Genomic DNA, 14,976 nt, shown 5'->3' with positions numbered 1-14,976 from the left:
CGCGCCTGAGCCACGCGTCTCTCCTGGTCCACCCACTGCCTGCCCCCCAGCATCCTCACCTGGCTCACCCCGCCCCGTGGGCGACTGGCCCCTGACCCTACCCCTGGGCACAGGGCATGCGCGCAGCCCCAGGCACCTGATTGGCTTGCTCCACCGCTGTTTCCCCCCTGTGTTTTTAGCTGGGTCTGTTTCATGAATTTTAACAGGGAGAAATGTAAAGTATTGCACTTGGGCAAAAAAAATGAGAGGCACAAATACAAGATGGGGGACACCTGGCTTGAGAGCAGTACATGTGAAAAGGATCTAGGAGTCTTGGTTGACCACAAACTTGACATGAGCCAACAGTGTGACGCGGCAGCTAAAAAAGCCAATGCAATTCTGGGCTGCATCAATAGGAGTATAGCGTCTAGATCAAGGGAAGTAATAGTGCCACTGTATTCTGCTCTGGTCAGACCTCACCTGGAGTCCTGTGTCCAGTTCTGGGCACCACAGTTCAAGAAGGACACTGAGAAACTGGAACGTGTCCAGAGGAGGGCAACCAAAATGGTCAAAGGCCTGGAAACGATGCCTTATGAGGAACGGCTAAGGGAGCTGGGCATGTTTAGCCTGGAGAAGAGGAGGCTAAGGGGTGATATGATAGCCATGTTCAAATATATAAAAGGATGTCACATAGAGGAGGGAGAAAGGTTGTTTTCTGCTGCTCCAGAGAAGCGGACACGGAGCAATGGATCCAAACTACAAGAAAGAAGATTCCACCTAAACATTAGGAAGAACTTCCTGACAGTAAGAGCTGTTCAACAGTGGAATTTGCTGCCAAGGAGTGTGGTGGAGTCTCCTTCTTTGGAGGTCTTTAAGCAGAGGCTTGACAGCCATATGTCAGGAGTGCTCTGATGGTGTTTCCTGCTTGGCAGGGGGTTGGACTCGATGGCCCTTGTGGTCTATTCCAACTCTATGATTCTATGAAATAATAATAATAATAATAATTTATTATCTATACCCCACCCATCTGGCTGTACTTCCCCAGCCACTCTTGGTGGCTTCCAAATACAGTGGTCTGTTAAACATTAAAAGCTTCCCTAAACAGGGCTGCCATCAGATGTCTTCTAAAAGTCTGGTAGTTGTTTATTTCTTTGACATCAGGTGGGAGGGCGTTCCACAGGGCAGGTGCCACCACCGAGAATTTGCTGCCAGGGAGTGTGGTGGAGTCTCCTTCTTTGGAGGTCTTTAAGCAGAGGCTTGACAACCATATGTCAGGAGTGCTCTGATGGTGTTTCCTGCTTGGCAGGGGGTTGGACTCGATGGCCCTTGTGGTCTCTTCCAACTCTATGATTCTATGATTCTATGTATAAGCCGCCTGGAGTCCCTGTCAGGGTAAAAAGCAAAGCATCAATCACTATACAGTGGTACCTCTGGTTACAGACGCTTCAGGTTACAGACTCCACTAACCCAGAAGTAGTACCTCGGGTTAAGAACTTTACTTCAGGATGAGAACAGAAATCGCACAGCGATGGCGCGGAGGCATTGGGAGGCCCCATTAGCTAAAGTGGTGCCTCAGGTTAAGAACAGTTTCAGGTTAAGAACGGACCTCCAGAACGAATTAAGTACTTAACCCGAGGTACCACTGTGTAACAAATAATGATGTTAATAATCAGGGCATGGGCAGAAATGGTTGGTGCCCCCCCACTCCAACGCCACTGCTGTGACCAAGACCAAGACCCTGTATGCTTCAGAATATTTTGGAAAAGGAGATCATATTAATAGACAGGATTGTAAAGTTATTTTTATATGCAACAACAGCAGCAAGAATATTATTGGCACAAAAATGGAAGCAAGAAGAACTACCAACGAAAGAAGAATGGAGGATGAAGTTGATGGACTACGCAGAATTAGATAAATTAACAGGAAGGATTCGAAACCTGCAGGATTAGAGATTCTTAGAAGACTGGAGTAAATATATGAACCATTTGAAAAGTAAAAAGCTCCCAATCTTCCTTCAAGTCACAGTTGTCCTTGTCCCGCAGTTTGTATGTCAATTTAGCCAGTTCTACATACGTCATCAATTTTTCTTGCCATCCCCCAAACTATCTCTTGAACACCCTCAATAAATATTTTCAGAATCCAGCTATGATCAATACCTTCAGCCACTTAACCTTTCCGGTGGAGTGCAGTTGGAAGTTTGCACAATCATTGTTCAACAAAGTTATACGCATGTCAGCTCCAAAAGAAAAAGAGAATATTTTGGAAAAAAGGAAGAAATGTTTGGAATCTGATTGCAGACCTTCTGCATCACACCTGCTTTGATGTTGATCTTTCGCCCTATCGTGTGACCGGCCAGGCATGCTTCATTGTGGGGGAATGAATGGGGTAGGACTGGATTCTATTAGGAGCTGACGTTGTTCCCTGCTCAAGGTGGCACATGCTAGCTTTTCATTAGCCACAAGTGTCCCTCTCCAGACAGATTGGACTTTGATCCTTGGAGTTTAGCAATGTGCCAGAAAAGGCCACACGACCGATAGCATCTCCAGCCGGGAGCAGTGCACGCCACCAGCTCACACTCCATAAAAACTTGCAGGCCAGAATATGCAGACTTAACATAAAGAATAAGAGAACAAGAAGAACACACGTTTAGAGAAGATTGGAAAACGTTTATTGACTATATTAACACAATAGCAGGGTTTTTTTAAAAAAAAACCACTTGTAATATTAAGGAGAATGTTTAAATTTGGAAATAGTTAAGGATAAGAAAATTATAGACATGTATAATATAAGATGCTTCAAAAGAACCAGGGGAGGCAATCCCAAAATGTGGGTCTAATACGGTGAGAATTTTTTTTCTAATTTTTTTTATTATTTCTTTTTTCCCATGGTTTATATTTACTGTTTAATTGTGAAAATTAATAAAAAATATTATATAAAAAAAGAGAAGATTGGAAAAAGTTTGTTGAATATATGGGGGGAATTGCGTACACACAAAAATGTTGGCAGCATTAAGATAAATTCAACAGTGTAAATATGTTTAGATGGACGCAAGAATGGAATACTGAATGGTATAGTTTTTGTAGAATATGCAGAGATATGATATGCAAAATGGACCATGGGAAGAGAAGAAGGGAAGTCCTTGATATTTTAAGGATGTTAAAATGAGTATTTTAAATTGTGAACAAATTCTGCTTGGAAGAGTTGTGAGCTAGAGACGTGATGCTTTATATAATAATAATAATAATAATAATAATAATAATAATAATAATAATAATAAATTATTTATACCCCGCCCTCCCCAGCCAAGGCCGGCCTCAGGGTGGCTAACAACCAATAATAAAAACAAGTTGATTGAATACAACTTAAAAACAAGATTAAAATACAACATTAAAACATCAAAACATTAAAATGCAGCCTCATCACAGGAGAAGAAAGGAAAAAAGAAAGAGAGGGAGGGAGGGAATCGAATTGGCTCCAAGCCAAAGGCCAGGCAGAACAACTCTGTCTTACAGGCCCTGCGGAAAGAAATCAGATCCTGCAGGGCCCTGGTCTCATGAGACAGAGCGTTCCACCAGGCCGGGGCCAGTGTTGAAAAGGCCCTGGCTCTGGTTGAAGCCAATCTAACTTCCTTAGGGCCCGGGACCACAAGGGTGTTGTTATTTATGGACCTTGAGGCTCTCCGTGGGGCATACCGGGAGAGGCGGTCCTGTAGGTACGAGGGTCCTAAAGCAGGTCATAAGCAGCCCCTTAAATCAGACCCTGTACTCCACCGGGAGCCAGTGGAGCTTGAAAAGCACTGGGTGAATATGCTCCCATGGCAGAGACCCCGTGAGGAGCCTCGCTGCAGCATTCTGCACCCGCTGGAGTTTCTGGGACAGCTTCAAGGGCAGCCCCGCGTAGAGCAAATTACAGTAGTCAAGGCTGGAGATGCCCGTCGCATGGATCACTGTGGCCAGGTCGGGGCGGGAAAGGTAAGGGACCAAGTGCTTGATGCGGCGAAGGTAGAAAAATGTGCCTTGGCTGTTGCTGTAACCTGCGCCTCCATGGAAAGGGAGGCGTCAAGGATTACACCCAAACTCTTAACGGAAGGCAATGGCACTAATTGGGCCCCCGCAAGAGAAGGGAGTTGGTCCCTCATCCCCATGCCATCCTGACCTAGCCATAGGACCTCTGTCTTCGAAGGATTTAGTTTCAATCGGCTCCCACGAAACCATCCAGTCACAGCTTCCAAGCATCTGGTCAGTGTGTTTGGGGCCGAGTCGGTGTGGCCATCCATCAGCAGATAGAGCTGAGTGTCATCAGCATATTGGTGACAGCCCAGTCCAAAGTTCCGGACAATCTGGGCAAGGGGGCGCATAAAGATATTTAAAAGCATCGGGGAGAGGATTGCGCTCTGTGGCACTCCACACGCCAAGGAGTGGCACGACGACATCTCCCTCCCTAGCGCCACCCTCTGTCCCCGACCAGAGATAAAAGAGCACAGCCATTTATGGACTATGCCCTGTATCCCCACGTCGGCAAGGCGGTGGTCCAGAAGATCATGATCGACCATGTCAAAGGCTGCTGACAAATCTAAGAGAATCAGCAGTTCCGACCCGCCTCGATCCAGTTGTCTACGGAGATCATCTGTTAGGGCGACCAGAGTCGTTTCGGTCCCGAAACCAGGACGGAACCCGGACTGAAATGGATCTAAAGCCGATGTTTCCTCCAGAAACCTACCAAGCTGTTCAGCAACTGCTCTCTCAATTACCTTACCCAGATATGGAAGATTTGAAACTGGGCGGTAATTAGATAGGTCTAAAGGATCTAGTGAAGTTTTCTTTAAGAGCGGACACACCACTGCTTCCTTCAACTCCCCGTGCCAAGGGACAAATTGATAATTTCAACCAGGGGGGTCCGTGCAACGTTTGGGCACGCCCTAATCAGCCAAGACGGGCACAGATCAAGGATGCAGGTGGTGGGCCTACCAGCTTGGAGGAATCTATCCACATCAGCAGGAAGTATCCAATCAAAATGGTCCAACACTGGACCCAAAGACAGTCGAGGGGCCTCCAGTTCAGTCACTGTATCTAAATTGGCATGGAGTTCACGGCGGAGCAACAGGACTTTCTCCACAAAAAAAGCTCACAAATGCCTCACAGCTGCAGGTCGAATTTGTGCTTAAATTTGGTTGTCCTCCTAAGGACATTATTGACCTAATTATTCTAAAAAGTTGTGCCGGGCGAGAGCTAGCGGATGCAATGGAAGCTGCAAAGTAAGATTTCTTAGCAGCTTTCATAGCCATCTCATAGGCTTTCATAAGCGTCCTATAAGATGTTCTTGAAGCTCCGTCACGAGTCCGTCGCCATACTCGCTCTAGCCGTCTGAGATCCCCCTTCATTTTCCGGAGCTCCTCAGTAAACCAAGGGGCCCGGTTTCAACGGGGTCGCAGAGGGTGCTTAGGCACAATCTCATTGATGGCCGCCAAGAGCCAGTTATTCCTGTCCTCGACAAGGTCATCTAATGAGTCTCCAGGAGGAGCAGGGTCTAGATGAGTTTCTAATGACATTTTCCTGGCTTTTGCATGCAAATTAAAGGGAAGGGGAAATTTTTGTGTATGTTTTATAGATTGTTTGAGCAGACCACACCATAGTTATGACCCTGCCCTCATTTTACAGTTTCTGTCCAGTGTTTCTCGTTTTTAAAAAATATTAATAATTTTTTATTGGTTTTTCCTCATATTTTCCAGCATATCATCCTTTTAAACATCATTACAAAATTTTTGGCTATCACAGCCTAAGACTTCCTTCAACCTCAGCTGATGGTTTTCTAAAATCCTTTCTAATTATGCATTTTGTTACTATAGTTATTGCTATAAATTCAAATCTTAACACCTATTCTTAATTCTTTTCACAATAATTTCTATATTACCCCTTTATGAACTTTTACTTTGCCATACCATAGATATGCATGCCATCCTAATCTGTTGTCAAATCCTTCTAGATCTAAAAGATCTGTATTCTCCAACAATATCCAGTCCCTTAACCAATAAAGGCATGATGCTTCATAATACAATTTCAAATGTGGTAGGGAGAATCCTCCTCTTTCTTGTATATCTGTTAACAGTTTAATTTAATTCTTGGCTTCTTCCCATGCCAGATAAATCTTGAAATTGCTTTTTGCCACTCTCTAAAGATACCAACTCTGTTAATTATTGGGATTGATTGAAATAAAAACAACATTTTCAGTAGCACACTCATTTTAATAACTGAAATCCTACCCATTAAGGACAGTTTCATTCTTCCCCACACTTCTAAGTCACTTTTAGTACCATTCCATACCGGTGTGTAATAGTCTTTAAATAAATTTATATTTTTCGATGTTAACCAGATTCCTAGACATTTAACTTTTTTAACAACCTCTATTCCACTCTGATGCTGCAATGTATCAATCAACTCTCGGTTCATATTTTTCATTTACATTTTTGTTTTTTTCTTATTTAATTTGAAACCTGCTACTTGTCTGAATTGTTCTATTCTTTCTAGTGCTTTTCTAGCACTAGTTATGGTTCTTCCACTGTTCCGAAGGTTAAAATTAGTGGCTATATTTTACAGATTCCATTTCCTTGAGCACATTAAAAGGTAAAGGTACCCCTGCCCGTACAGGCCAGTCGTGTCCGACTCTAGGGTTGTGCGCCCATCTCACTCTAGAGGCCGGGGGCCAGCGCTGTCCGGAGACACTTCCGGGTCACGTGGCCAGCGTGACGAAGCTGCTCTGGCGAGCCGGCACCAGCGCAGCACACGGAAACGCCGTTTACCTTCCTGCTATAAGGCGGTACCTATTTATCTACTTGCACTTAGGGGTGTTTTCGAACTGCTAGGTGGGCAGGAGCTGGGACCGAAAGACGGGAGCTCACCCCACCGTGGGGATTCAAACCGCCGACCATGCGATCAGCAAGCCCTAGGCACTGAGGTTTTACCCACAGCGCCACCCGCGTCCCTAATTGAGCACATTAATAGGCTGCAAATATTGGCTTGTGTGTTTAACAGAGTTGGATAGTTCTGCACTCTTGACTCAAATTAAACCCTTAAATTTTAAGGGTGGGGGAGGTAATCTTTTGTAATATTGTTGCATGATATATGAGCATTTCCAAGGCAAGATTATAAAATTTTTGCAAGCAAGGAAGAAGATCACAAGAATTCCACCCCACTGGTTACTCCGCTGGGGTACATGATTTATAAGCAAATTTCAAGATTAGTCCCCCTCTCAAGATCACTTCCTTATTCCTTTCTCGTAAACTGCTGTCTTTTGCAATGATTCACCCATCACGGGAGTGGCGGGGGTGAAGGGATGTTTTAAACAAACGCTGACTGCCCCATTAGGGGCCAGGGACAATGGGGCAGCTAAATCCCATTTGATTCATTTGATTCCCCCAATACGGCGCCACGCACCGGGTACCACCTTACCTTGCTACGCCACTGGGAGAGGACCTTCCAGCAGGAATTTCTGCCAGACAGCATCCCAGTGGGGAAATATGGCACCCTGTGCAAGCCCCAAATTTGGCTACCCCAAATGGATCTTCTCCACTACAGATCTGCACAATTCTGTGCCCCCTTGGCCACTGAGCCGTTCCTCGTCTGGGGTGGTGGCGGCGGCCATAGGGGCGCATCAGCACCTGCCAAGCCCTTCGCCCCCCAGCCCTCGTTTAAGCCTCGCCTCCCAAATCAGGGATGGATAGCAGCTGACCTTCCGCTCCATTGTCCATTGTTCTTTCTCTTTGCTGTCTGATGTCAGAGAGAGAGGGAGCCATGTTGCAGTGCTCCGTGTGTGTTTATATGTAAATAAAGTAGATTAGCCAAAATGCTGAGTTGCTGAGGTCTGTTACGCATGATGCACAAACTCTGCGGATTCCTAAGTGTGCCGTTGGCTGCTGGCATCGGTCTCTGTGATGTTCGAGCAGAAGAAAGCTTTTGAAGCTCCCAAACGATCGACCAGGAGGGAGGGAACATGCCAGTCGGGCATGTGTCTCTACCAGGGTCCTACTCGAGTGTAGGCTGAACTCCTGACAGAGGAGCCCTAGATTGGTGGCCACCTCTGGCTCCTGGTTGAGGCAAGTTCCCTAGTTTGACCATGCGCTACGTGCAAAACTGCTTCCTTTTGTCTTCCCTGAATCTTCCAACATTCAGCTTTTAGAGGACAGGGATCCAGAGATTACGCTAAGGGTGGCCAAATTCTGTGCGACTGCCATAAAACTTAGGCAACAAGCTGTACTACCAAAATGATTAAGGTTTTAAATGACAATTTTAGGTTATATTTTAATGATCAAGATTATATATATATATTTTTAACTGCTATACAGTCATACCTCATGTTACGTTTGCTTCAGGTTGCACATTTTCAGGTTGCGTTCCGGGGCAACCCGGAAGTACCGGAAAGGGTTGCTTCCGGGTTTCGCCGCTCACACATGCGCAGACATGCAAAATGCCATCACGCGCATGTGCAGAAGTGACGAATCGCAACCCACGCGTGCGCAGATACGGGTTGCGTTCTTTTCAAGTTGCAAACGGGGCTCCGGAACGGATCCGTTCGCAACCAAAGGTAGCAGTGTATCTGTATTGTCTCTGTTATACCCAACCGCAATTCAATGTATTCCTGTTGTGTTTTATGATTTTCCTGATATTGTAAGTGAGCCGGAACTGGTCTGTGAGTGTAATAATAAAATTCATTCATTCAGCTTTTGCCGTTACAAGAGAAGGAGAGAAAAATGCTCCATTCACTCTCATAAACCTGTCAGCTCACAGAAGTGGCTGCTGGCGCATATGGAGGAGCTGAGGCACCAGCTTCCCAGGTAGAATGTATGGGGCCAACGTCACCCAGCGCATGACGCCATGGGCATGGCATCGGATGTTGGAGGAGCTGAATGCAGCGGCAGCATAGCTTCAATGGTCCGTCAGGGCTCCTCCTCCACCCAGGCTGCTTCCCTTTTCCTTCCCTGCCATGGCAGGAAGAGGAAGAGGAGGAGCCAGATGGCTGCTGGCACCATGCTTTGTTCAGCTTGGCCTCCTCCACCCCTTCTGAACATTGGGGGGCAGCCCCCTCCCCCAAAGTAATGGGGGGAGGGCAAAAGGACTCTGCCCCTAGGAGATGGTGCCCAGGGCAGGCGCACTCCCGAGGGGGGCGGGGCATGGAGGGTGACCTCCCAGGCACGGGATAACCGCTCGGGTGCACAGAACAGCATGCACGCCCTGCAGCTGGGGTCGGAGCAAGCCCGCTTGGACTCCTGCAATGCGCTCTACATGGGGCTACCTTTGAAGGTGACCAGGAAACTACAAGAAGTCCAGAATGCGGCAGCTAGACTGGTGACTGGGAGCGGCCGCCGAGATCATATAACACCGGTCTTGAAAGACCTACATTGGCTCCCAGTACGTTTCCGAGCACAATTCAAAGTGTTGGTGCTGACCTTTAAAGTCCTAAATGGCCTCGGTCCAGTATACCTGAAGGAGCGTCTCCACCCCCATCGTTCTACCCGGACACTGAGGTCCAGCGCCAAGGTTCTTCTGGCGGTTCCCTCGCTGCGAGAAGCCAAGTTACAGGGAACCAGGCAGAGGGCCTTCTCGGTGGTGGCACCCACCCTGTGGAACGCCCCCCCCACCAGATGTCAAAGAGAAAAACAACTACCAGACTTTTAGAAGACATCTGAAGGCAGCCCTGTTTAGGGAAGCTTTTAATGTTTAATAGACTGTTGTAGTTTAATATTCTGTTGGAAGCCGCCCAGAGTGGCTGGGGAAACCCAGCCAGATGGGCAGGGTATAAATAATAAATTATTATTATTATTATTATTATGGCGGACATTTTGACAGCTTGGGGTCGTTTTGACAGCTTAGGGTAAGCTTGGAAGTCACGGGCGGGCAGTGCACCAATGTCACCCCCCTCAGCAAAGATACCCGGGGCAATCTGCCCCCACCGCAACCCCCTTCCTCTGCCCCTGCCTGGAACATGCTCCACAGCCTTCTGTAGTGAAGCACATTGTGGCATTTGCCTCCAAGGATGGGTCATAAGGAAAGGGTTAAAATGGGTGTGATGTGATTGGCCAGTGAGAATGCAAGGGGGGAATAAAAGTTAGAGTGGGAGGTTTTGAAAGTCGTTGAGGTTTGGGAGTTGAGAGTTGAGGCTTGGGAGTTGAAGAAGGAAGAGGGAGGTTTAGGTATGGGTTGGTAGAGTTGTATTGTGAGAGAGTGAGAGGAATTGTTAGGTGGAGTCAGATAGTTGGAATAATCAGTTTGGAGTTGTTAGGAACTAAGAATAAGAAACTGCCAAGTAAAGTTAGCTGTAACCATAAGCTTGTTCCTGCATTTAAAAATAAACTTGATTATTTGTTTATGTTAACAACTGACTGGACTCCATGTGTCCCCGTGAGATACGGGGTGGTGGCAGCGGAAAAAGCTATCGTAGAGGCGGCACAGGGTCAATAGACCGTCAAATGTCTGGGGGCCCTGTGTGTGATCGCCACACACATCATCTATTTGTCACCAGAACTCTCCATTGCAGAAAGCTCCCCACCCCATACCTAACAGGGAAAAGAACAAGCCACAAATTTCCAACAATTTGTTTATTTCAAAGGGTCGGACACATCCAATGCCAGCTTCTAGGAGGATCTGGAAATCGGGGTGAGCCGAAGACGGGAGAGGGCCTCGAATCACTCCCGGCCCCCCCAAGCCAACAGCGGCCCTTGGGACGAGAAAGTCGCTGCCTCGTGCCTCGGAGTGCTTGCCGCAACTGGCAGCTCATTCCTTGGGCTCCATAACTCGCTTGCGCAACAGGAAGCTCTTGAGGGTGGGCTTGACGACGCCTTTGAGGGTTGCCCAGCGCTTGGCTCTCCGGGTTGCCCGGTGCTCTATCGCGGCCTGGGTCTGCAGGGACTCGGTCACCAGGTCCGGGGTGTACGCCTGGAACATGGGCTGGAGGTCTGTGTACTGGATGCAGCGGTAGATACGAGGCTGTAGGGAGCCAAGAGAGGAGGACTCAGTCAGGGAGCCCAAGAGAGCCCCGTGGATCTCCAACCCCGTTTTAGCCCAAAGTAGAGACATCACCTTGCCAACAAAGGTCCATACAGTAAAAGCTATGGTCTTGCCAGTAGTGATGTATGGAAGTGAGAGCTGGACCATAAAGAAAGCTGATCGCCGAAGAATTGATGCTTTTGAATTCTAGTGCTGGAAGAGACTCTTGAGAGTCCCATGGACTGCAAGAAGATCCAACCTCTCCATTCTGAAGGAAATCAGCCCTGAGTGCTCACTGGAAGGACAGATCCTGAAGCTGAGGCTCCAAGACTTTGGCCACCTCATGAGAAAAAAAGACTCCCTGGAAAAGACCCTGATGCTGTGAAAGATGGAGGGCACGAGGAGTAGGGGACAACGGAGGACGAGATGGTGGGACAGTGTTCTCGAAGCTACCAGCATGAGTTTGACCAAACTGGGGGAGGCAGTGGAAGTCTTGGAGCCTCAGCTTCAGGATCTGTCCTTCCGGTGAGCACTCAGGGATGATTTCCTTCAGAATGGAGAGGTTTGATCTTCTTGCAGTCCATGGGACTCTCAAGAGTCTCCTCCAGCACCAGAATTCAAAAGCATCAATTCTTCGGCGATCAGCCTTCTTTATGGTCCAGCTCTCACTTCCATACATCACTACTGGGAAAACCATAGCTTGAACCATACGAATTTTTCTTTAGGATGTCACTGTTTTCATCGGAGACGTTAGAGGGCATGGGGTTATGTGAGCTCCCACCACCCCTTCACCCCGCCGACTCTCATCTTCTCCTGGAGCTCACTTACCTGGTCCTTGTGGGCTACGTAGGCCTTCATTTCCGGGAGCTGCTTCAAGACGGGACGCGGAAACTTCTGCTTGAAGGCGCTGCCCAGGATATCGCTCTTCTGCGCTCACCGAGGGATTTAAGCCAGAGAAGTCGCTGAGCTGGGCCCTCCTCCCTTCCCCTGCCTCTGGCTCCCCTCCCCTGAGCTACCCAATGGTCCCACCTGCCTTTCCTGCCCCTGCCCTGCATGCCTTGGAGCCATAGAACCGCAGAGTTGGAAGGGACCCCCAAAGGCCATCCAGCCCAACCCTGGCAATGCAGGAGCGACAACTAAAGCATCCTTGACAGGTGACCATCCAACCTCTGCTTTAAAAACGCCAACGAAGGAGAGTCCACCTCCTTCCACCTTTTGAATTGATTTTAGAATGTATTTCAATTAATTGATTGTAATTTTATGTAAACTGTGTTACTTTTACTGTTGTTAGCCGCTCTGAGCCCGGCTTCGGCTGGGGAGGGCAGGATATAAATAAAATTTTATTTTTTTATTATTATTTTATTTTTTTTATTATTATTATTATTCCAAGCGAGTCCGTTCCACTGTCGAATGGCTTGTAGCATCAGAAAGCTCTTCCTAACGCTTGGGCTGGAATCTCCTTTCTGCGAGATAGCCAGCGTCCGATAACCAACGTGCTTAAGTCCCATTACTGCATGAAGGGGTTAACACCATAGAGCAGCAGTTCTCAAAGGGTGTGACATGCCACCCTGGCATGGCAGGAGAGGATGGCAAGTGTGGCAGGAAGATTCAAGGACAATCAAAGAAACATTTAAAGATTTCAGTATAGGATAGAATCAATATATATTTTTATTTGTTATATATATATATGAATATGATAACTTTCTGACCACAAGAACCGTTTGACAGTGCAACAGATTCCCTCAGAGGGTGGTGGGCTTCATTCGGAGGTTTTAAACAAAGGTTTAAACAAACCTGCCACAGATGCTGTAGTCATGAATCCTGCATTGCAGGGGGTTGGTCTAGATGACCCCCAGGGGACCCTTCCAACTCTTCAATTCTATGCCACATCAAGGCCTTCATCTGGAAGCCCTGTCCAGCTCCGTAAGTTGTAAGTTTCAATGGGTGGATGGCACTGAGTGATGTTTTAGCGCTCATTGGCTGGGCGTAGCCAGGGGGGGCAGCTGCCGCCCCCATCAAGTAAATAAATATAAAAACTTAACTAAAAGCGGAAGTAATCAGAATATTTTAAATTAAAATGCTCAGGCCACTCGGATGCTATTGTGACGCCTTCTAGCGATGCCACTGACAACCCGACTGAGATAGGCGTGGATTCCGCCAACTGACCCATCACGTCACAGTCAGCTCGGTTCTGGAACAGGACAAACAGGTACCCTGCCCTCTCCCATGTGCTCTGGTCACTTTTTAGACAGCAGATGACCCGCCCCACCCCGCCAAGAAGCAAGAGATCTTCCTCACCAGCTTCCCAAACTCTTCCCACTGCTGATAAGAGGCCTCAATTTGCTCGTCTGTGATCTGGATGATTCGCGTCTCTTTATGCATCATTTCCTGCATCTTGCCAGCAGCGTCGTGGGACGACTTGACGTGCAGGAAATCCATCAGCATGGACTGCTGCCTCCTCTGCTGGCTCAGCGTCTGCACGATGTTGCGGATGCTCCTGCAAGCAGGAACGGGGCGGGGGGGAGAGAAATAATGACCCTGGTGCATGCAAACAAGCACCTTCTCCATGTGCCTCTGTGAGAGGTCCCTCGGTGGCAGCACCAGAACAGGGCCTTTTCTGTGGTGGCTCCTCACTTGTGGGATGCTCTGACACCTTTCTTACCTGTCTTTAGGCACCAGGGGAAAACATTCCTCTTCAACCAGGCCTTTAACTGTTAATCCCAGACCCTCCAAGTGTCCCTATTTTCCAGAACCCATCCTGCTTTCTGATTTGTGTGGGATGTGACCCATTGGTACAGTCAAATGCAACAATCCCTTCATGTGACCTGGGAGATGGGCATAGGCCGGGCTGACTCCATAAAAAAGCCAGGTCACGAAGCCACTTTCTCAGTTCAGTCTAGTTTAGTCTTGCAGTTTTGTCTTCTTATCGTCTTGAAGTTATCTTGTTCTCTCTCTTGCTGCCATGATGCTCTCCTGCAGCCATTTTGTATTCTCTTAATGTAATTTTGCTGTCTGCTGGCTCTCAGCCAGCAGCGCATGAGTTCAGTATCCCTACTATATGAGATGAACTCACACTGCTTCTTGATGTAACTACCAAGTAAAGCCTGCCTTTCAGGAATCAAATCGTGGACTGAAATGTGAGTAAACTTCTTGTTACGGTGGACCCTTGGGTTACGTTTAGGTAATGTAACTTTCGGTTTGTACCTCTTAAAAATGGGGCGAGGGTGGCATTGCGGGTTAAACCACAGAGCCTAGGACTTGCCGATCAGAAGGTCGGCGGTTCGAATCCCCGTGCCAGGGTGAGCTCCCGTTGCTCAGTCCCTGCTCCTGCCAACCTAGCAGTTCGAAAGCACGTCAAAGTGCAAGTAGATAAATAGGTACCGCTCCGGCGGGAAGGTAAACGGTGTTTCCGTGCGCTGTTCTGGTTCGCCAGAAGCGGCTTAGTCATGCTGGCCACATGACCTGGAAGCTGTACCCCAGCTCCCTCGGCCAGTAAAGCGAGATGAGCGCCGCAACCCCAGAGTCGGCCACGACTGGACCTAATGTTCAGGGGTCCCCTTTACCTTTACCTCTTAATTGGAAAATCCGCCGCTTACGGTCGCGGTGTGTGGCTTCGGCTGCAGGGTGCGTTAGAGCCGTGAGCGGACTCAAGCCTCTTCGTTCCCGACGCAGCACCGGCAGCCAGGAGGTCAGATTACGGCGAGTTACCAATGCTCCGCTGGACCTCCGGAGTCCCCAATATTCCGTGGAGATTTTTCGGGGGGCGCCTAGCCCTGGCACTCACCCCCAAGGCCCTGACAGCCTGGACCGCGTCCTTCCTTAATAGGACGACACGGAGCTTGCCGCCATTTCCCTTGGCAGCGGACCGGAAGTCCTAAGCTTCCCACAATTTGATCCCGGAATGTCTCGCTTTTCCTTAGGACGTCCCTTTTTTCATTGGAGAAATGTTGGAGGGGATGCTGTTTCTAGCAGCAACTAGCGGCTGTGTTCTCCATAGGGCTCGGGGGGGGGCACTATTTTC

At 48.1% G+C, this 14,976-nt stretch overlaps 1 protein-coding gene across 5 annotated transcripts in view; it reads right to left on the bottom strand.

The window, feature by feature from the left end:
• Positions 1–10,552: 10,552 nt before the first annotated feature.
• The window catches only part of EFCAB8 (EF-hand calcium binding domain 8), a 59,758-nt gene continuing 55,334 nt past the window's right edge, over positions 10,553–14,976 (bottom strand). For 4 of the 5 annotated variants that reach the window (XM_053394718.1, XM_053394719.1, XM_053394721.1 and 1 more), the window contains 3 exons: positions 13,254–13,452; positions 11,784–11,882; positions 10,553–10,955 (listed from right to left, as the gene is read on the bottom strand). In XM_053394718.1, coding sequence (XP_053250693.1) covers positions 10,743–10,955; positions 11,784–11,882; positions 13,254–13,452 — 511 coding nt within the window. In that variant the 3' untranslated portion in view covers positions 10,553–10,742. Of the gene's footprint in view, positions 10,956–11,783; positions 11,883–13,253; positions 13,453–14,976 lie in introns of those variants that run through there. The other variant, XR_008331270.1, reaches the window with a different exon arrangement.

The sequence above is a fragment of the Podarcis raffonei genome, chromosome 6, assembly GCF_027172205.1.
Source record: "Podarcis raffonei isolate rPodRaf1 chromosome 6, rPodRaf1.pri, whole genome shotgun sequence".
NCBI classification, from domain to species: domain Eukaryota; kingdom Metazoa; phylum Chordata; class Lepidosauria; order Squamata; family Lacertidae; genus Podarcis; species Podarcis raffonei.
The sequence above is the reverse complement of the archived record's forward strand: the minus strand, read 5'-3'. Positions and strand labels throughout refer to the sequence as shown.